General features: G+C 39.2%; 1 protein-coding gene across 1 annotated transcript in view; it reads left to right on the top strand.

Moving 5' to 3' along the window:
• LOC126334669 (esterase FE4-like) overlaps positions 1–23506 on the top strand; it is a 212270-nt gene extending 188764 nt beyond the window's left edge. The window contains exons 9-10 of the mRNA XM_049997135.1: positions 1556–1688; positions 22584–23506. Of these exons, the coding sequence (XP_049853092.1) occupies positions 1556–1688; positions 22584–22755 (305 nt within the window). The 3' untranslated portion in view covers positions 22756–23506. The remainder of the gene's footprint in view (positions 1–1555; positions 1689–22583) is intronic.
• The last annotated feature ends 640 nt before the right edge of the window (positions 23507–24146 follow it).

Below are 24146 nucleotides of genomic sequence, written 5' to 3'. Positions count from 1 at the left end.
ATGTTTTTCTGAAAGCATAATTTACAGAACAAGTGGTTCTAGGTGCCATCTTTCCAAAGAGGAATCTGTTTTAAATCATAATAAATAACATTTGGAAGCCATAGGTGTTGGGTAGTATAGGTTACTTTCCCAAACATGGCTGCTTCATTGTCTAGCAATGTTTCATTAGCAAAGACATTCAGTTAAGAAAATATTCACATCCACATTTTGATGTAAGAACCACATACAGAAATTTGACTTCATTTCTTAATATCAGTAAACCCAACACAAACTGTCTAGTAGAAGAAGTTTATGGCAGATAATGGTATCAATCAAAGCCATATTGCATGAGTAACATGTGCAGTTCCTGTTAACATATGATAGTATTCTGTCATCACATGACCTTCAAGATTATGAAAGCAAACTTACTCTTTTTAGGGGTGGTATTGGAATTATTGCATATCAACACAAGAACAATACATAGCATGCATTAACATTTGAATTGGTTTGCTCAAATCAAACTTGACTAGCAACTGTAAACAAGGTTCATACTCCTAAACAATTTTCCTATCTAGCCATACAATAGTGAAATCTACTGCTAAAATGTAGCCATCTAAGTTCCCTACTGTGGGAAATGTAACTCCTCAATATTCATTTAGAATACTGGTATACGGTTGTAAGAGTTTCTAATTAACTTTCACAATGATGATACTGACAATAACTGAAAAAAATACATAACAAACATTTTACTGAATTAGCGCTATCTTGCAAAATAAAAATAGTCCATTGATTGGTAGTTACATAAAACATTGATCTCTGCTTATATTTATTGTTAGTCTCAGTGTCTAGGGGCTAAAATTCATTTATCAAAACTTTTAAATATAGACTAGCCCAGGTTTTGTTTTGTAAGTGGCTGATTAATATTTGTTTACTATTGGTGATTTATTTAACCATTTTCTAGATTACAAACATAATCCATGTTGCACTTCTTATTTTATTGTAATCCCTTCATGGACACAGATCTCCAAATTAGTTCATATCTTTTACAGTACCAATAGACAATATAGACAATGTACATACATCATTACTTTAGAAATATGAATCATGACTCAACTGAGCAGAGCTGTTACCAGATGAACCACTTAACACAGACTGTCCTGCATAACATCAACTGATGACCAAAGACAGTAACACACAATGGATAATTTCCAAATAAGTTACATTGATCAATACTGTGACACTACTTTTATACATTAGAAAAATGTAGACTCATTCATTATTGTAAAAAATAATTTGATTTTGTTTCATTTAAATCTGAAAATACCTGTATGACTTGATTTTAGAGTGCACATGTTTTGTATACACAAAATACTCACTATTTTCAAAATCTTCCAACAGGGTAAATCCCGTGGTACCGTATGATTCATTAATAGTGAGACCAGCATCAATAGAATCAATGTGGAAAAGAGAAAATCTCACTTGGCTTGTTAGAAGTTGAAAATTGTGTACACAACTTGTTACTATATTTGTTCTTTACTGATGTATAATATATAATCACATGCATTTCGATCCACAGGTGCAGGCCACGCAGATGAGTTGGCATATTTATTCAATCCAGGTATATATGATCTTGAAGTGGCTCCAGGCTCAGAGGATGAGAAAATGCAAATAAAAATGACACAGTTATGGACAAATTTTGCTAAGACTGGGTAAGTACTGCTAAACAGAATCTTATCATGACAAATGCAAAGAAGATTACCATTGTAAGTTTGATTCTTCAATAGCACAGATTTTATTAAGTACAACTTATTTGCAATTACATCCCACAAAGTAATAATTCCTGATGTTATGGAAATACACAAAACAAAAGACACCTGGAGATGGATATGTCATAGTCAATACAGTAGTATGAATCTTTGTTGAATAGGCTGCGTGTCAGTTCTCGAGAACACTGTTTACAGGCTTGGCTAAGAAATGCTTATATACTAGCCACACACTCAGTTCTCCCATATGTCATTCTTTCATTCACTAAAATCACAATGATTACTTAAATCATTTTCAAATACAGTCATGCATTATGCAGGTAGGCAAATCTGTGCACTAGACAAATATCATTGGTGGATAACAACAAGCCCAAATTACAGACCAAGAGAAAACCACGTAGTGAAGGGTCACTGTTAATACAAGTAGATAGACTGCAGAACTTGCTGTAAACATTGGCTGGATGACAGTAAGATTGCAGCTGCCTGTGGGAGCCATTAAAGGCATCCATTAAATCTGCCATGGGTGACCTGTCATGTAGTCTGTCACCAGCAGATATACCCTTTCACACCATCCTAAGACCTCACTAGATGTGTGCATAATTATATTGAGTGTTCCATCAGTATGTGCAGTGGGATTAAAAGAATTAGGGTTTAATGCCCTTTCAATGAAAAGGTCATTAAGAATAAAACACAAGGTTTGACTGAACAAGGAAAGTGAAACAAACTTCCCTGTTTCCATTTCAAGTTAATGATACTGGTACCCATTTTAAACATTTTGGAGAAATGTTTGGAAAAAATTAACCTGGCTGGGCAAAGAGGAATTTGATTCCTGTTTTTCCAAAATACAAATCCAGTGCTTTAAACACTGAGCTATCTTTTTCAGTGCTATTGTGCCATTCCCTGTGGGATGGTGTACAGCAGATGTAAAAAACTTTCAGGCATTCAGATATTTTGACTCTGATGCAATTGCACAGATTAAGCACATTCTTAACAAACATACAATAGAAATTTTGGTTATTTTAATATTTATTCACCACATTTGATGCAAAAGGTAAAGATTAATTTCTTGTGTCTCAGCATTTCTTCACATTAACTACTCCTTTCTTCAATCCATTTTAGTTTTCTACATCTTTCATTATCTGACCTTTTTATTTTTCTCTGTCCCTTCCTACCTCTGTTACATACAATGCACTTAGAGATTTTCACTCTTGTTATCCATGCACAATGTTTTAGCAGTACCCTCTCACTTTACATTACTCTGCCTTCCATCTTTAAGCTCCCAAGTTTTCAAATCTCATCTGGTGCAGTCCCCAACAATCAGTCTTTCTTTCTCATCCCATTTGCTAAGTCTCCCTGACCCAGGGTTCTGTGTGACTTTTCTGAATTCTATCAACTGCTATATAGTAGAACATGAACAAGTGTCCATTACTGAGACATGAAATGCATTCAGATATATGTAAAATGTCTGTCTATGAGTTGGCATATTTGCTTGGAAAATGTTAATTAGGAACAATTTGTGGATCTAAAATGCATTAAATGTGTTTATATACTCGTAAAGAATGTTTTAGCTATGAAGGCTTGGGTGCCATACTTACCTGGGAATCTGCTGTTATGTTACTGTGCTTTTATGCAGCTTTTCATGCAAGCCTATCCTTCGTAAGCTTTTTCATCTGTACAGAGCTCACACACACACACACACACACACACACACACACACACACACACACACACACACACACACACACATATATATATATATATATATATATATATATATATATATATATATCTGTGTGTGTGTGTGTGTGTGTGTGTGTGTGTGTGTGTGTGTTTTGTTCATGTGCCTGTCTGCCGGCGCTTTCCCGCTTGGTAAGTCTTGGAACCTTTGTTTTTAATATATATATATATATATATATATATATATATATATATATATATATATATGTGTGTGTGTTTTGTTCATGTGCCTGTCTGCCGGCGCTTTCCCGCTTGGTAAGTCTTGGAATCTTTGTTTTTAATATATATACCCAACTAACCGTCAGCATAATCCTGTAGCACCACCAGTCAAAAGCTTCTGGTCTATTCTTATCTTAAGTATACTGTAGAAATTACACATCTTTTTCAGAAATATTTTTCTTGCTGTTAGGACTCTACATTTTATATCCACTCTACTTAAACATCTGTTAACTTTAAAAATAAATAATTAAAAAAAAAGTTATTGAATTCCCTTAACATCAGGTGATTTAATTCAGTCACATTCCATAACCCTTTTTTTACTTTTGTTAATGTATATCTGTGGTTCATGGTGTGGGTTCCTGTAGTCATGTCCTAGTTCATGAACCACGGGCAACTTATGAGTGGCCAAGTAAGTGGTCCCGACAGTCGGGATACCAGTTACTTTGGAATAAGGCTTGGTATCTCGGACATATTCTGAGTCGTGTTCACCTTTGTGCTCATACGGCAAAGACTACCAAATCCACTGGTTAGTCCCTCAACTGTTAGGGGTAAAACCCAATGGGAGTCGAGGCAAAAAAGGCTAGCAAACCTGCTTCCCTGGTACTTTAAATATGATGCTGGCACCAATCAGAGAAAAATGCCTCGGTCCTTTGGAGGTGACGGAGTCCCACCTCTAACTGACAAGCCAGGGACTCCTAACTTACGGCTTGGCAAACAAGTGGTAATGAGATGGGGAGCTATTAATATCAATGGGGGCTACTCTGGGAAGAAGGTAGAGCTGGCAGAGGCTGCAAGTAAGATGGAGCTGAACGTTTTAGCTGTTAGTGACATTCGGGTAAGGAGTGAGAAAGAAGAGGAAGTGGGAGAATACAAGGTCTACCTGTCAGGAGTCAAAGCAAGAATATCACAATGGGGTGTAGGGCTTTACATCAGAAAAGAAATGGAACCCAGCGTAGTTGCAATAAGGTACGTAAACGAATGACTGATGTGGATAGATTTGACAGTGTCTAGCAAGAAAATTAGGACTGTGTCAGTATATTTGCATTGTGAAGGGACAGATCAAGATAAGATGGATAGTTTTTATGAGGCACTCAGTGATGTAATTGTTAGAGTAAAGGACAAGGACAGTGTTACGCTCATGGGTGATTTTAATGCCAGGATTGGAAATCAAACAGAAGGGTATGAAAAGGTTATGGATAAATTTGGGGAGGATATGGAGGCCAACAGGAACGGGAAACAACTCTTGGATTTCTGTGCCAGTATGGGCTTAGTAATCACAAACCCCTTTTTTAAACATAAGAACATTCACCAGTACACTTGGGAAGGCAGGGGAACCAGATCTGTCATTGACTATATAATAACACATCAGGAATTCAGGAAGGCTGTGAGGCACACATGTGTATTCAGGGAATTCTTTGATGACAGTGATCATTATTTAATCTGCAGCAAAATTGGGATCGTGAGGCCGAAAGTGCAGGAGGTCAGGTCCATATGTAGGAGGATAAGAGTGGAGAAACTTCAGGATAAGAAAATCAGGCACAGGTACCAGTTAGTTGAATGTAGTCAATTACAGTCATTGGAAAAGGAATGGACACGGTACAGGGACACAGTACTAGAAGTGGCTAAAGAATGTCTTGGAACAGTAATGTGTAAAAGTAGGATGATGCAAACAGCTTGGTGGAATAACACAGTCAAGGCAACCTGTGAAAGGAAAAAGAAGGTGTATCAAAAATGGCTACATACTAGAACTCAGGTAGACAGAGAAAGTTATGTTGAAGAAAGAAACGAAGCCAAACAGATAATTGCAGCATCCAAGAAGAAATCTTGGGAAGACTTTGGAAACAGGTTGGAGACTATGGGTCAAGCTGCTGGAAAACCATTCTGGAGTGTAATTAGCAGTCTTCAAAAGGGAGGTAAGAAGGAAATGACAAGTATTTTGGACAGGTTAGGAAAACTGCTGGTGAATCCTGTGGATGCCTTGGGCAGGTGGAGGGAATATTTTGAAGAGCTGCTCAATGTAGGTGAAAATACGATCAGTAACTTTTCAGATTTCGAGGTAGAATGGGATAGGGATGAACATGGAAATAGGATCACATTTGAGGAAGAGGAGAAAATGGTCAATAGATTGCAGTGCATTAAAGCAGCTGAGGTGGATGAAATTAAGTCGGAACTCATCAAATACAGTGGAATGTCAGGTCTTAAATGGCTACACAGGATAATTGAAATGGCCTGGGAGTCGGGGCAGGTTCTATCAGACTGGACAAAAGCAGTAATCACACCAATCTTTAAACATGGAAACAGAAAAGATTGTAACAACTGCAGAGGTATCTCTTTAATCAGCGTTGTGGGTAAAATCTTCTCAGGTATTGTTGAAAGGAAAGTGCGAGTATTAGTTGAGGACCATTGGATGAAAATCAGTGTGGGTTTAGGCCTCTTAGAGGTTGTCAGGACCAGATCTTTAGCTTACAGCAAATAATGGAGAAGTGTTATGAGTAGAACAGGGAATTGTATCTATGCTTTATACATCTAGAAGAGGCATATGACTGGGTTCCTAGGAGGAAGTTATTGTCTGTTCTACGAAATTATAGAATAGGAGGCAGACTTTTGCAAGCAATTAAAGGTCTTTACATGGATAGTCAGGCAGTAGTTAGAGTTGAAGGTAAATGGAGGTCATGGTTCAGAGTAGTTTCAGGGGTAAGACAAGGCTGCAACCTGTCCCCACTGTTGTTCATATTACTTATGGATCATATGTTGAAAACAATAGACTGGCTGGGTGAACACAAAATAAGCAGTCTTGCATATGCGGATGACTTAGTTGTGATGGCAGATTCGATTGAAAGTTTGCAAAGTAATACACTCCTGGAAATGGAAAAAAGAACACATTGACACCGGTGTGTCAGACCCACAATACTTGCTCTGGACACTGCGAGAGGGCTGTACAAACAATGATCACACGCACAACGGACACACCAGGAACCGCGGTGTTGGCCGTCGAATGGCGCTAGCTGCGCAGCATTTGTGCACCGCCGCTGTCAGTGTCAGCCAGTTTGCCGTGGCATACGGAGCTCCATCGCAGTCTTTAACACTGGTAGCATGCCGCGACAGCGTGGACGTGAACCGTATGTGCAGTTGACGGACTTTGAGCGAGGCCGTATAGTGGGCATGCGGGAGGCCGGGTGGACGTACTGCCGAATTGCTCAACACGTGGGGCATGAGGTCTCCACAGTACATCGATGTTGTCGCCAGTGGTCGGCGGAAGGTGAATGTGCCCGTCGACCTGGGACCGGACCGCAGCAACGCACGGATGCACGCCAAGACCGTAGGATCCTACGCAGTGCCGTAGGGGACCGCACCGCCACTTCCCAGCAAATTAGGGACACTGTTGCTCCTGGGGTTTCGGCGAGGACCATTCGCAACCATCTCCATGAAGCTGGGCTACTGTCCCGCACACTGTTAGGCCGTCTTCCGCTCACGCCCTAACATCGTGCAGCCCGCCTCCAGTGGTGTCGCGACAGGCGTGAATGGAGGGACGAATGGAGACGTGTCGTCTTCAGCGATGAGAGTCGCTTCTGCTTTGGTGCCAATGATGGTCGTATGCGTGTTTGGCGCCGTGCAGGTGAGGGCCACAATCAGGACTGCATACGACCAAGGCACACAGGGCCAACACCCGGCATCATGGTGTGGGGAGCGATCTCCTACACTGGCCGTACACCTCTGGTGATCGTCAAGGGGACACTGAATAGTGCACGGTACATCCAAACCGTCATTGAACCCATCGTTCTACCATTCCTAGACCGGCAAGGGAACTTGCTGTTCCAACAGGACAATGCACATCCGCATGTATCCCGTGCCACCCAACGTGCTCTAGAAGGTGTAAGTCAACTACCCAGGCCAGCAAGATCTCTGGATCTGTCCCCCATTGAGCATGTTTGGGACTGGATGAAGTGTCAACTCACGCAGTCTGCACGTCCAGCACGAACGCTGGTCCAACTGAGGCGCCAGGTGGAAATGGCATGGCAAGCCGTTACACAGGACTACATCCAGCATCTCTACGATCGTCTCCATGGGAGAATAGCAGCCTGCATTGCTGCGAAAGGTGGATATACACTGTACTAGTGCCGACATTGTGCATGCTCTGTTGCCTGTGTCTATGTGCCTGTGGTTCTGTCAGTGTGATTATGTGATGTGTCTGACCCCAGGAATGTGTCAATAAAGTTTCCCCTTCCTGGGACAATGAATTCACGGTGTTCTTATTTCAATTTCCAGGAGTGTATTTCAGAGCTAGATCAGAAATGTAAGGACTATGGTATGAAGATTAGCATCTCCAAAACGAAAGTAATGTCTGTGGGGAAGAAATATAAACAGATTGAGTGTCAAATAGGAGAAACAAAGTTAGAACAGGTGGACGGTTTCAAGTACTTAGGATGCATATTCTCACAGGATGGCAACATAGTGAAAGAACTGTAAGGGAGGTGTAGCAAAGCTAATGCAGTGAGCGCTCAGCTAGGATCTCCTCTCTTCTGCAAGAAGGAAGTCAATACCAAGACTAAGTTGTCTGTGCACCGTTCAATCTTTCGACAAACTTTGTTGTATGGGAGCGAAAGCTGGGTGGATTCAGGTTACCTTATCAACAAGGTTGAGGTTACGGATATGAAAGTAGCTGGGATGTTTGCAGGTATTAGTAGATGGGAACAATGGCAGGAGGGTGTCCACAATGAGGAAATCAAAAAAAAAAAACTGGGAATGAACTCTATAGACGTAGCAGTCAGGGCGAACAGGCTTAGATGGTGGGGTCATGTTACATGCATGGGTGAAGCAAGGTTACCCAAGAGACTCATGGGTTCAGCAATAGAGGGCAGGAGGAGTCAGGGCAGACCAAGGAGAAGGTACCTGGATTCAGTTAAGAATGATTTTTAAGTAATACATTTAACATCAGAAGAGGCACCAATGTTAACACTGAATAGGGGATCATGGAGGAATTTTATCAGGGGGCTATGCTCCAGACTGAACGCTGAAAGGCATAATCAGTCTTGAATTATGATGATGATGATGATGATGATCAATGTATATCTTACAACCTCTTTTCAAGACTATCCATACAATTCAGCTGCTCTTTCATGTACTTTGCCATTTTTGACAGAAATACAATGTCACTGTGAATGATTGAAAACTAAGATATTTGTAAAACCTAGCAAAACATTTATGAGTTCATCTATGAATTACTACATTTATACATTTTAAAAATAATACTTAAAATTAAAATGAAACAAAATAGAATATTAATATAGAGCTGTGGTAAAAATGTCCAGAATGTGATGATTTACATTCAGCTCAATGATTATGAACATTGTATCCTGGACTGGTGTCATCAGAGTTGAAACTGAAAGGACTATGTGAGGATATTCAAGCAACAATATGATAAGTACTGGCATTGTTTGCCTTCGTGGCAGATTAAAACTGTGTGCCGGACCAAGACTCGAACTCAGGACCTTTGCCTTTCGCGGGCAAGTGCTCTACCATCTGAGCTACCCAAGCATGACTCATGCCCTCTCCTCACAGCTTTACTTCTGCCAGTATCTCATCTTCTACCTTCCAAACTTTACAGAAGCTCTCCTGTGAATCATGCAGAACTAGCACTCCCGAAAGAAAGGATATTGTGGCGACATGGCTTAGCCACAGCCTGGGGGATGTTTCCAGAATGAGATTTTCATTCTGCAGCGGAGTGTGCACTGATATGAAATATCCTGCAGATTAAAACTGTGTGCCGGACCAAGGCTCAAACTCGGGACCTTTGCCTTTCGCGGGCAAGTGCTCTACCAACTGAGCCACCCAGGCACAACTATGAGATATCCTGCAGATTAAAACTGTGTGCCGGACCGTGGCTCAAACTCGGGACCTTTGCCTTTCGCGGGCAAGTGCTCTACCAACTGAGCCACCCAGGCACAACTCACGCCCCATCCTCACAGCTTTACTTCTGCCAGTATCTCGTCTCCTACCTTCTAAACTTTACAGAAGTTCTCCTGTGAACCCTGGCATTGTTTATTCATTCATGAAATCTGTGATTATGGATAACTGTAATGTAATTAGATATTTAAATTATGGATGATTTCTAAAATTTGTATTGTAGAACATTTTTCAGCTTAAGTGCCAAGTGTTAACTCACTCTTACAGCATGAATGAGCAAATGTCAGTAACTGCAATTTGCTTTACATTATGAGTGGACTTACGCAATTATTTTCTACTGATATTCAGCAGTCAACATGATCAGACTTCCTACAGTCCAAATATATTTATCTTAGCACAATAATTTGCCACCTTGCCACATTGAGGTGGCCTACACACAATTACGCAGTATGGTAGGTGAAATCACATCGAATGATCATCTGTGGAGAGAGCAGACCAACACATGGTTCCTGATGAGGGGCAGCAGCCTTAGCAGTTGTAGGGTAACAGTCTGGATGATTGACTGGTGTGGGCCTGTAACATTACATCTACATGACTACACAGCAATTCACAATTAAGTGCCTGGCAGAGGGATCATCAAACCACTTTCATACTGTTTCTCTATTGATCCACTCTCTAAGAATCTGTGAGAAAAACAGACAGTTAAATCTTTCTATGAAAGCTCTAATTACTCTTATTTTATTGTGATGATCATTTGTCCCTATGTAGAGGGATGTCAACAAAATATTTTTGCACTCAGAGGAGAATGTTGAAGATTAAAATTTCCAGAAAAGATCTTTCTGCAACAAAAAATGTGTTTGTTTTGATGATTGCCCCCCCCCCCCCCCCCCCAACTTGTGTATCATATCCATGACACTCTTCCCCTAGTTTTCAATAATACAAAATGAGCTGTCTTTCTCTGAACTTTTTTGATGTCCTTCATCAGTCCAATCTAGTAAGGATCCCATTCTGAACAGCAGTACTCTAGCAGAGGATGGACAAGTGTAGTGTAAGCAGTTTCTTTAGTAGACCTATTGCATCTCCTAAGCACTCTGCCAATTAAACTCAGTCTTTGGTTTGCTTTCACCACAACATTAACTATGGGATCTTTTCAGTTTAAATTATTTGTAACTGTAATTTCGGTATGTTCAGTCGAATTGACAGCTTTCAGATTTGTGAGATTTTCATGTGACCAAAATTTAATGGATTTCTGTTAGTACTCAGGTGGATGACCTCACACTTTTCATTATTTAGAATCAATTGCCACTTTTTGCACCCTACAGATATCTTGTCAAAATCATTTTACAATTAGTCTCAATCATCTGATCACTTTGCTGGCTGTAAATGACAGCATCACATGCAAAGAATTTAAGATGGTTGCTCAGAAAGTCTCCTAAGTTGTTTATGTAGGTTAGGAACATTAGAGTACCTATAGCCCAGCATCACTTCTGTCAGGGCTTTCTATTAGCTACTACAGACTGTGATCTTATTGATAGGGAATCACAAACCCAGTCACACAACTAACACAATATTCCATAGGCACACAACTTGACTATAAGCCACTTGTGAGGAACATTGTCAAAGGCCTTTTGCAAATCTAGAAATATGGAATCAATTTGAGATCCTCTGTTGAAAGCACTAATTATTTCACAAGAATAAATAGCTATCGTGTTTCACAAGAATGGTATTTTCCAAATCAGTGCTGACTATGTGTCAACAGATCATTTTCCTTGAGGTAATTCATAATGTTTAAAAACAGTATATGTTCCAAAATCCTACTGCAAATCTACATCAGTGATATGGGTTTGATTCTGATTCTTATTCATCAGATTACTCATATTTCCTCGTGACTATTGGTGTGACCTGTGCAACTTTTCTGTTTTAGGCACAGATCTTCAGTTGAATTATATTAGATTAGATGAGTTGTTGTATATGGTTTTTAAGTATGGAGCTATTACTTCAGCATACTCTAAAAGAAATCTAAGTGGTATATAATCTGACTTGCCTCGTTTAAGTGATTTAAGCTGCTTTGCTACATCAAGGATATCTATTTTAAGTTACTCCTGCTGGCAGCAGTTTTCGATTTGAATTTAGGAATACTTACTTCATATTTGTTGGTGAAGGAATTTTAGAAAACTGTATCGAGTAACTCCACTTTAGTGGCACCATCTCAGTAACATTATCTTTACTGTCACACAGTGAAGATATTGATTGTCTGTTGCTGTTGATTTACTTCACTTGCAGCTGAACCTCTTTGGATTTTCTGCAAAATTTCAAGACAATGCGCTTCATTGTGTGAGCTAATAGAGACCTCCCTCATTGAAGTTTGCACTAAATTTTGAGGTTCTACAAAACTTTGCCAATCTTTGAGATTTTACATTATTTAAAACTGAGCAAAGTGGTGCAGTGGTTAGTACACTGGACTCACATTCAGGAGTATGATGGTTCAAACCTATGTCCAGTCATCCTGAATTAGGTTTCCAAGATTTCCCTTAATTGCTTCAGGCACAGCTGACTTCCTTTCCTAATCTGATGGGACAGATGACCTTGCTGTTTGGTCCCTTCCCCCAACCATCCAATCAACCAACCAACCAACCACTATTTTAATTTTGGATAGCTTTTTTCATTGTTTGTGCGACAGTGTTCTGACCTGTTCCATGGTGGTCAGTTCCACTTATTATTAATGTATTTGGTATAAATCTCTCCATTGCTGTCAATACCATTTCTTTGAATTTAAGCTACATCTGATCTACACTTTCATAGTTAGTTCAGAAGGAATGGTGGCTGTCTCTTAGGAACGGGTCAAATAAAAATTTATCTGCTTTTTAAAAAGACATTTTTTGCATTAATTTTTTGCGGGTTTAGGTATTATGGTATTCAGTCTCACTACAACAACCTTGTGATGACTAATCCCTATATCCGTCATAATCCTCCCTATTTGCTCAGGGTTATTTACTGCTAACAGATCAAGTGTGTTTCCTCAAATATATACACTCTGAGTGGGCTCATGAAGTATTTGTTCAAAATAATTTTCAGAGCAAGCATTTAGCATGATGTTTCATGCCTACCATCAACCTTAAACATGTAATTTCATCAACATATTAAGGAAGATTGAAGTCACCACCTTGTATAATTGTATGAGTGAGGTACATATTTGAAATGAGACTTAAGTCTTCTTTGAACTGGTCAGCTACTGTGTCATCTGAGTCAGGAGGTTGGTAAAAGGAATCAATCATTAATTTATTCTAGTTGTCAAGTATAAGCTCTACCCATCATAACTCACAGGAACTAACTACTTTAATTTTATTACAAGACAGACTACTTCCAACAGCAACAAACACCCCACCACCAACTGTATTTAATCTATTCTTTCTGAAAACCATCAGGTCCTTTGTACAAATTTCAGCTGAATTTATCTTGTATCTTCCATTTTAGGCAGCTTTCAGTACATATAACAATTACAGGGCTGTAAATACAAAATCAAATAGGGGTAACACATGAGTAGGTTTAATAATGATTAAAAATATAAGAACGTGTAGAAGCTACTATGAAAAGCATAGTGAATGCATTATTCTAACCAAGATAGACACCAAGCCCACACCCAACACAATAGTGCAATTTTGTATTCCAGGTAGCTCTGCAGATGAGGAGGAAATTAAGGAAATGTAAGAGCGATAAAAGAAATTATTTAGATAGTTATGGGAGCCAAAAATTTAATAGTCGTGGGGGACTGGAATTTGATAGAAGGAAAAGGAAGAGAAGGAAAAATAGTAGGTTAATATGGACTGGAGAAAAGGTATGAAAGAGGAAGCTACCTTGTAGAATTTTGCACAGGCCATAATTCAATTATAGGTAATACTTGGTTTAAAAGTCATGAGAGAAATCTGTATATGTGGAAGAGACCTGGAGACACTGAAAGGTTTCAGATTGATTATATAATGGTTAGACAGAGATTTAGGAACCAGATTTCAAATTGTAAGATGTTTCCAAGAGCAGATGTGGAAGCTGACCACAATTTATTGATTATGAATGCAGATTAAAACTGAAGACGCTACAAAAAGGCAGGAATTTAAGGTGATGGGACCTGGATAAACTGAAAGAACCAGAGGCTGTAGAGGGTCTCAGAGGGAGCTTTAGGTAATGACTGACAAGAATAGGGAAAAGGAATACAGTAGAAGAAGAATTGGTAGCTCTGAGAGAGATGAAATACTGAAGGCAGCAGAGGCTCAAGCAGGTAAAAGGCCAAGGGCTAGTAGATATCCTTGGAAAACATAAGAGATACTGAATTTGACCAATGAAAGAAGAAAACATAAAAGCGCAATAAATAAAGCAGGCAAAAGAGAATACAAACGTCTAAAAATGGTGATAGACAGGAAGTACAAAATGACTAAGCAGGGATGGCTAGAGAAGAACTGCAAGGTTGTAGAAATGTGTATTACTAGGGGTGAGATAGATACTGCTTACAGGCAAATTAAGGAGACCTTTGGAGAAAAGAGAACCACCTGTATAAATATCAAGAGCTCAGATGGAAAACCGGTCCTAAGCAAAGAAGGGAAAGCAGAAAGATGTAAGAAGTATATAGAGGATCCATACAAGGGAGATGTACTTGATGGCAATATTATGGAAATGGAAGAGGATGTATGGGAAGATGAGAAGGAGATGTGATTCTGCATGAAGAATTGGTCAGATCACTGAAAGACTTACGTCAAAACAAGGCCCTGGGAGTAGACAACATTATGTTAGGATTACTGATAGTCTTGGGAGAGCCAGCCATGACAAAACTCTTCCAACTGGTGTGCAAGATGTATGAGACAGGTGAAATACCCTCAGACTTCAAGAAGAATTTAATAATCACAATTCTAAAGAAAGCAAGTGCTGGCAAGTGTGAAAATGATCAAACTATCAGTTAAATTAGTCAGTGTTAACAGAGGAATGGAAAAACTTGTAGAAGCGGACCTCGGGGAAGATCAGTTTTGATTCTGGAGAAATGTAGGAACATGCAAGGCAATACTGACTTCATGACTTTTCATAGAAGATAGGTTAAGGAAAGGTAAACCTACATTTATAGCATTTGCAGACTTAGAGAAAGCTTTTGACAATGTTGATTGGAGCACTCTCTTTCAAATTATAAAGATGGCAATGGCAGAATACAGGGAGCAAAAGGTTATTTACATCTTTTGCAGAAAGCAGATGGCATTTGTAAGAGTTGAGTGCCGCAAAATGGAAGCAGTGGTTGAGATGGGAATGTGACAGGTTTCTAGCCTACCCCCATTTTATTCAATCTGTATATTGAGCAAGTGTAAAGGGAAGAAAAGAAAAACCTGGAGTAGGAATTAAAATTCAGGGAGGAGAAATAAAAACTTTGTGGTTTGCCAGTGACATTTTAATTCTGTCAGAGACAGCAAAGGAACTGGGAGAGCAGTTGAGGCTATAAAATGTAGACTGGCAATGGTAAGAAAACCATTTATAAAGATGAAATATTTGTTAACATCAAGTATAGATTTAAGTGTCAGGAAGTCCTTTCTGAAAGTATTTGTATGGAGTGTAGCCATCCATATAAGTGAAACATGGAGAAAAAACATCTTAGACATAAGAATTAGAAGCTTTTGAAATGTTGTGCTACGGAAGAGTGCTGAAGTTTAGATGGGTAGTTCATATAACTAGTGAGGAGATACTGAATAGAGCTGGGGAGAAGAGAAATTTGTGGTACAACCTGATTAAAAGAAGGGACTGGTTGGTAGGGCATGTTCTGAGGCATCAAGGGATCACCAGTTTAGAGTGGTAGAAATCGACCAAGGGATGAATACAGTAAGCAGATTCAGTGGGATGTAGGTTGAGGTAGTTACTCGGAGATGAAGAAGATTGCACAGGATAGAGTAGCATGGAGAGCCATCAAACCAGTCTTTGGACTGAAGACCACAATAACAACAGCAACTATTTGTGTTTCAGTACTTTCTATTAGCACCTTGAGCTCTGATCCTTTCAGAACACAACTGTGACAGTTTACTACTATAATACCTTTGGTCCCTACAGCAACCCTTGTCCTGTGTTTGATCTGCACTCTTTGAGAGTGAAGCCCTTTTTGTTCTTTCCCAAGAGCCTCTAGCCTAAAAAACTGCCCAGTCCACTTCACATATCCCCTGCTATCTATGTAGCCACTTTGTGTGTGTAATGGATCTCTGATTTATTAAGTGGGACCCAATACCCACCACCATAGGAAGTTGAGGAGTCTGCAGCCTACATGGTTGCATAACCATCTGAGCCTCTGATTCATACCTTTTGCTTGGCTCTGTACCATAGGCCCACAATCGATTTTATCGACAGTGCTACAGATGATGAGCTCTGCCTTCATCTCACAAGTAAGACTGACAGTCTTTACCAATTCAGATAGCTGCCCAAAAGTAGAGAGACTTTCTTTCAACCAAAGCAGCACACTTCATTAATTCTGACATGAGTCACCAACTGCATTTGGCTGTACCCTGCACTGTTCATGGCATCTGAAAGGATGTGTTCCACATGTTGGGTGACTTCTCCTGGTATCCACACAGAATGCACATTGCAATTCTTTCATTCATTGGGAGCTATGTTCCTATGGAGCCACATTATCCACCTAACTTTTGAGCTCCCAACTATCAATAATACCATCCTCTGTGACGTCCACATTTTGTGGGGTGAGAGGCTTCCTCTAAAACAGGACAAGTCATAGCATCTAGTTCAGGACCTGTATCGGCCACAGACAGTATAATAAAGCTGTTAGTCAGATGAACCAGGGAGGTTTCTCAATTGGCCCTCTGGAAAATCTTTCACTTTGTGCCACACCTTGAAATGACCTCTCACTTGACCACTGGTGTAGGCAGTAACTAAGGCTCTAATAATAGTGGACTGATCGGGGAACATGTGTGATGTGCTGGATGTCCCTTGGATCCCCACATCTGGCCCTATCGCAGTGATGCCACAAGCTGTGTGACTGAAACCAGCACTGCCTGGAGCTGTGAGCAAAGTGTCACCAACTCTGTCTGCAGTCAACAGTGATCACAGTCCCTGCCCATACCACAGATGATAAAAATCTACACTATGCAGGTGAGCAAAGTGTCACCAACACTGTCTGCAGTCAACAGTGATTACAGTCCCTGCCCATACCACAGATGGTAAAAATCTACACTATGCAGGTATTAAAATGCTAGACTATGCCCAGTAAACACAGAAATGCATAATAAATTTAAGAATGAAACTAGTAACCTTTCAGGTACCTGAAAATAAGTTACTCCTGGTGCCTGGAAAAATATTTCACAAACAGAAGTTGTACTTGCTTGTTCTGCTGCAGGAATGGAAGAAAATGCCTCACTAATGGTCTAACTAACACAACTGTTCTACCCAAAAAAACAGGCACAAGCTTGTAGAAATACAAGTGTCCATACAAATGGCAGTACTTTACCCTACACTGCTATCAAAATGAAAGACTGTACCTCGTTAGCACACAACCAAACAAGACATTTATAAATTAAATTAGTAAATTCTCAGGTAATTGAATATAAGCCTCTCCTGTTCAAAGCTCACAAAAATAATTCACAAACAAGTATTAAGCCAAGAAGGAGATTGGTAATACAAACATCTGAGGGGAAACTACAGCCATTATTTTTCCCAAGGACATGCACCTGTGCAGTATATTTTTAATGATAATGCCACCCTTTTGGGTAAAATATTCCAAAGGTAAAACAGTCATCCATTTTGATCTCTGGGCATTTACTATTCAGGAGGGTGTTTTCATAAGAGGGAACAGTGCTGACATTCTCCAGGTCAAAGCATAAAATGTTAGATCCCTTAAAATGAGTAATAGATATCTTGAAGTTAAGTACAGTGGGAATTAGTAATGCACAGTGTCAGAAAGAAAACAACTTCATGTAAGATGTGGATAGGGCTATCAACATGAAATCAAATAGGAACACTATTGGAGTAGCTGTAATAATGAATGAGACAAAAAGAATACAAGTAAGCTATAATCAATAGTGTAGTGAATACATATCATAGTCAAGTCAGATACAAATTCAACAGCCCACAGTTGTGCAAGTTTAGATGCTTATTACCTCCACAGATGATGAAGAGCTTGACAGAATGTGTGATGTGATAAAAGAAATTACTCATATTGTTAAGAGAGATGAAAATTAAATTGTGATATTGGACTAGAAGTCTATATCAAAAAAAGGAAGGGAAGCAAAAGCAGCAGGACAACATGGACTGAGTGAAAGGAATGGAAAGGAAAGCTACCAGGTTGAATTTTACATAGAGCACAAATTAACACTTGGTTTAATAATAATGAAAGAATGTTGCCTGTGTGGAATGGACTTGGAGGTACAGAAAGGTTTCAAATAAATTACATAATTGTAAAACAAAGATTTTTGGGACCATATTTTAAACTGCAAACATTTCAAGGGAAAGGTGTTGGCTCTGACCACAACTTATTGGTTACAATCTGCATATTAAAACTGAAACAACTATAAAGAGATAGGAAATTAAGGAGACAGAACCTGGATAAATTGATAGAACCAGAGGTTACTGAGAGTTTCAAAGGAAGTTTAGGATATGTTTGACTGAAACTGGAGAAAGAAAGATGATGGACTGTAAATGGGTAGCTTTGAGGGTTGAAATAGTAAATGCAGCAGGGGATCAAACTGGTAAAAAGAGGTTCCAGAGGAATATAAGAACACATGAGGCAAACTGCCCCTGTGACTAATCTGAGAAGGTAGAGTAAATAAAGACAAACTCTAAACTGTATATTTTGAAAAAGCCTTTGACAATGGTGACTGAATAAACTCTTAGAAATGCTGAATTTTTAAGGATAAAATACAGAGAGAAAAATTTAATTTGCAACATATACAGAAACCAAACTATGTTTATATGACTCAAAGGACATGCAAAGGGATGTGGTAGTTGAGATGCTAGGGGGACAAGGTTGAAGTGTATACCTCATGTTATTCAGTTTACACTGTTATATTTGCTATGAAGTTCATGTCAGCCAGCAGTGTTGTTGTGTTCAGTGGTGCAGTGTTGTGAGTGGCCTGTGATGACAAATGAGTCACAGCAGTCAAACAGCTTCCATGGCCAACTGCCAGGTGTGCTGTGTTTCATAACATGTTTCAATGTCCTCTTGGATTGTTTATTCTCTAGCATGTGAATTTTTATATGAGTTTGTGTGTTTCCCATGTTTTTATGTTCTGTGATTATGTCTGTCAATCCTGGATTCAGTGTCAGTGACCATTTTTCTGACTCACCATTGCACAAAAATTCGTATAGAAGGCTTAAATCAAAACTAATCTGGAGAGTTATTGTGTCACATGAAGATCAAATCAGACAGGTATTGATGCAAGAAGATATTGGTGATCATAAGTCTTCCGTGGCTATGCAGGAATTATAGCGGACTCAAAAAATTCACACTTGTCTTGAGCCAACTTGACCATCACTAAGCTGCTGAGGTACAAGACGTGATCACTACACCATTGCACAAAAATTCGTATAGAAGGTTTAAATCAAAACTAATCTGGAGAGTTATTGTGTCACATGAAGATCAAATCAGACAGGTATTGATGCAAGAAAATATTGGTGATCATAAGCCTTCACAATATCTGTGTCATCTGTGGAGCAAGGTTGACACAGTTACCATCCCTTACAACCTACTATGCACCCTATGGAGCAGCCAACTACCACCTAAAAGTCAAAGCAATTGTGGCATCACAGATGGAATTGCCATTGGACACAGTGGCCATGCTTGCAGATCAGGTTCAAGAGGCCATCCCACCCCACATGTTAGTGCAGTGACAGTGCCAGGCAGTAATACAACAATGGCACCAACAGTTGCATGCATGGAATTTGACTCACTGCCAGCAAAAGTAGACATCCTATGCACACAGATCAGCAAACTATTTTCCCAGGGCTGACCTTGTAACGGTAGCGGAGCTAATCGCTGGATATCCAGAAGCCAATCATCAACCAATGCTACATTCATCAAACATGAAACACCCTACATGCTGGAACCACTATAGGTTCAGTGAAAATCTGTGTAAATGAACAGCACCATGTTCATACCCAAATGCTAGCAGCAACTGCTAGTAGGTGCAGTCAACTGCCCAACAAAGTTATGACACCTGTTTATTAGTGATAGGAGAGCTGGTCAGAAGTATTTAATACACACCAGCTCAGAATTAAGCATTCTTCCAAGAACTTCAGCCCATTGCTGTAGACCACCAACTGCATTCTGTTTATCTGCTACAAAAAGCTCTTCCATCACTTTGTATGTAATGGAGCAGATAGAGCTAAATTCAGGACTTTTCTATCATTGATGTTAGGGAGCTGATAATAGCAGCTGATCTTCTGACACATTTCCATCTTTCAGTAGATGTAACCAAAGCCAAACTGCTCAATAGCATTACTGAACTGACGGCAGCAGGTTTTCACTGTGACACATCCATGGATAGTGCCAAGCTAATAAGGTGTGTGATGAGACGAAGTATGATGCACTGCTGGGACAATATCCAATCTTAACTAGACCATCAGGCACACCTACACAAATGGCACACATGCTACACAATATAGAAACCACAGAAAGTCTACCGGCATCTTGTTGACCCACGATATTGTCACCTGATTATTTGGCCATGAGTACAGCAGAATTCCGTGTGATGCTTAAAGAAGGCATGATCCAGCCCCCAAGTAGCCCATGGTCATCAGTGCTCCATCTTGACCCAGAGAAAGGATGAGTTTTGCACCTGTGTGTGACTGACATGTTCGTAACCAGAAAAATGCCTGTTTACTATCCTCTGTCATTGCTACGCAATTACAATTGCACACTACATGGCAGGACAGGATTTGGTGTGTTGGACTACACCAGAGTGTATATGTAGATGCCTGTCAAAGAAGAGGACATTCCTAAGATTGTGATAAGCAGTCCATTCAAACTTCCCAAGAGCAAATTTATGATATTTGAGTTACAAATTGCTGCACAATCCTGGCAGAAGTTTTTTTGACTCTGTTCTGCAAGGGCTGCTATTTTACTTTGCCTAATTGAGCAACATACTCAAGTTTTCTGCCATAAGGGAGCAACATTACCAGCATTTGCAAGAAGTATTTAAGCGTCTAGAACAATACGGCATGTTGTTGAATGTGGCCAAGTATGTGTTTGGATGGCCTGAAGGCTAAGGCCATTGAATTTTATCTGAAGTCTCCCTTCCACTGATGGAAAAGATCAAAGCAGTCCTAAAAATACCATGGCCAATGACAGTCAAGGAGTTATGCTGCTTTTTAGACATCCTAAACTTGTACTGCTGACACTTACCTCGTGCAGCAGAACTGAAAGAGCTACTGGACATGACACTTTATAGCCCCAAGTTTTGAGGCAGCATCTAGTGCAGTGGAATGAAATAATGTGCTCCACATTTCAGTAAACAAAAAATGACATAGCAAACACGGCACTGTGTGCACACCTTAAGCTTGAAGTGCTTTTAGCATCAGTCTTGGACACAAGCCAAAACATTATCACCACTCCAATGACCATGAACTTCTGGCTGTATACAAGGCAGTCAAATATTTCCATCCACAAATAGAAGCACGAACATTCATTATCTATATGGATCACAAAAAACTAATCTACATATTCAAAAATAGAAAGAAACTTCCACATGGGAAAAATATTTCCTGACAAAGCAACTGCCAGTTGCGAAAGCTCGTAATTCTGTGTGTGTGTTTGTGTGTTTTGTTCATGTGCCTGTCTGCCGGCGCTTTCCCGCTTGGTAAGTCTTGGAATCTTTGTAATAAATCTACATATTCAAGAGGAATAGCATCAACTGTTCGCCCTCCCAGAACAAACATCTAGGTTTTATATGCCACTTTAGTATGGACTTGAGGCACGTTTCTAGCATCCATAACATAGTGTCTGACTGCCTCCCAGGATGTGCAACTACAACGAATTGATGTTTCGGGAGAGATATCAGACTATATTGTGGCATCTCCCAAGAAAGACCTTGTTCTTTTCTCCTGTCAGCTTTCTCCTGACAAGCCTTTGATAGTGTCCATAATCTAAATCACTCTGGAGCCCATCTCACTCTTTACCTTGTATCATAACACTCCATTCGGCCAGGTATGGAGAGGGATTGCTGAGAGTGTACTTGGATGGGCCTTCAATGCTAGTGTTGGAAGGAAAGTGTCCCATCGTGTGCATGCACCTGTGGGTAACTTTCTAGATGCAACCTTTCGTTTTGATCATGTATGAGCTTCGAAGTCATATGGTTTGTCATTTATGATACTTTATAAAAAGCTGGAAATATGCATCTTCACATGTTAGACTTAAACTACCCTGAGAAAACCTTTAAAAAGCAACTATTGTATTGCTTATTTAGTGTGTCTGAGCACTGTTTATACACCAGAATAGAAGAATATAGTATAATGTTATTTGTCCTGTATGTGTTAGGTTTTTAATTCACTGACCTTTTGCAAAAAATATTCTTCAGAGTCTGTGAAATTTACAGTTTGTGTGTTTGTTAGAACAGTTACTTCTCTATAGTTATGCTACCTTTAAAAAATACCTTCATTCATTGTTCACTCGGCATTGCTAAATCAATGGAGCAACTATGAGAAACAAGACTGAAGTATTTCCTTCGCCCACAATAAAATGATTACTGATACAAAATTTCATATATTCACAAAAGGTGGGTGTGTATGTAGTGCTGTTAATGCTCATTTTTACTGATAAAAACAATATTTTGATATAGTTACTATAAATAAATTACATAGTCATCACAATTTAATGCATAAATCCCATGTGTACTACAGTTAAAGGAATAAGATATAAATGAAACCTATAGAAACTTTGTAGTGCAAGGAAGAGATAAATGTACTGTATGAGTAATCACAGAATATTATCAGCTTTATCTTTAACATATGAATTGTTTCCAGGGTACCAACAACCGATCTGCATTCAGCAGTTTCCACAACATGTCCACCCTTCACAAAACACCAACAATTCTACATTGATATTGACAAGAACATAACTGTGCACAAGGGCCCTTTCAAAGAACGTATGGCCTTCTGGGAGCAAATTGAAAAACAACTGGCATCAAAACTATAATTCAGTCTACAACATTCCTGAAGTTCCAAAGAACAAAAATCAAAGCATATTTGCAAACCAACAAGGAAACGGACTGGTGTATATTGAAGAACCATCAGATTTTTGGCACGATGCTATAATTTTCAGTTTCAGACATGGAACAACTGACTGAAATTGGTACAACTCTGTTCCTATGTAGATTCAAACTGATATTTAATAATGTTAAGTTTATATGATGGTTTTTGAGAGTGAAATCTCATGGTCATGACTGTTTTTATGGTGGAGTGAAATGTTACAGTGGTAAAGTTCTTGGCATATTTTGATGTTAATCATGGACTGGTCCTCTTGGATAGCCCATGACAATGTATCATTGCGATGGCTCCATGCAAAGAAAAATGCAATTCTCTTATTTTCTTGCCTGTATTAATTCAGAGAAAACATATAGCAAGCTGGTTTCCAAACTGGACACTGCAACATTCCTTCAGAAGTCTTCATTCATTGTGAACAAGTAAGTGAGTGTACAATAACTCCACCTTGATGAAATGCGATACGTTACCAGTGGTAAATATATTTGTTTGTCTCATAATCATGGCAAAGAAAACTGTTAAATAAAATTTCACATGTATCATATTTGTGATGATTAAACGATAAAAACATAGATTCAGTCATAATTCTTTCACTGTTAGATGCAAGACTTGGTGGCCTCACTTCTGTTGATGGTCTGTCACAGCTATCACTAAATAAAGAAATAAAAAGTGATGGGTGCTAGATACTTCCTATGTGTTCTCAATTTTTGGGTTGTGTGGGCTCAATGGGTCAGTTAGAAGTATTTATATACAATATTGCATCATATGCTGCAGACTGTAACAACAATATAATCTTGCAGCAAAGTGCAGAAATACAGGATTGACAATGAAACAAAAGCAGTTGGATTTAAAGAAAACTACAAAGTGTATTGCAAGTCCACTAAAACTGATGAGATCAAACTGACAACAAAGAGTTGTAGGCCTTCTGCATTTTGAAACATCATCTGTTTGGTTTAGACCTTTTGATAAAATGAGGTGAGAACTCACCAATAACACTGCAATCAAATTAACTGCAACAGTTAAGTGGTAAACACACATATGTCTCAAAATTTCAGTAGTCAGATACACTGATGATATGAAGCCCATCAACTGCAGTGGCACTCAATGTCAGTCAAATGGATAAGAAACAGTTCACAGGCACATAAGTCCGAACAATTCAATATAATAATAGAAGATAATTCAATCTGGTCACATAATCATGCCAACAAATGATCTGTGGGGAAGGTAGACCAAAATATGAGAGGTGTGCCTTACCACAACAGTGTGGCAATTGTAGAATGAAAACTGTGCTTTTTATGTTTCTTCCTGACAGCTGATAACATTTGT

This window comes from Schistocerca gregaria, chromosome 2 (genome assembly GCF_023897955.1).
Source record: "Schistocerca gregaria isolate iqSchGreg1 chromosome 2, iqSchGreg1.2, whole genome shotgun sequence".
Taxonomy (NCBI): domain Eukaryota; kingdom Metazoa; phylum Arthropoda; class Insecta; order Orthoptera; family Acrididae; genus Schistocerca; species Schistocerca gregaria.
Note: the sequence above shows the minus strand (reverse complement) of the source record. Positions and strands in the feature narration are given on the sequence as shown.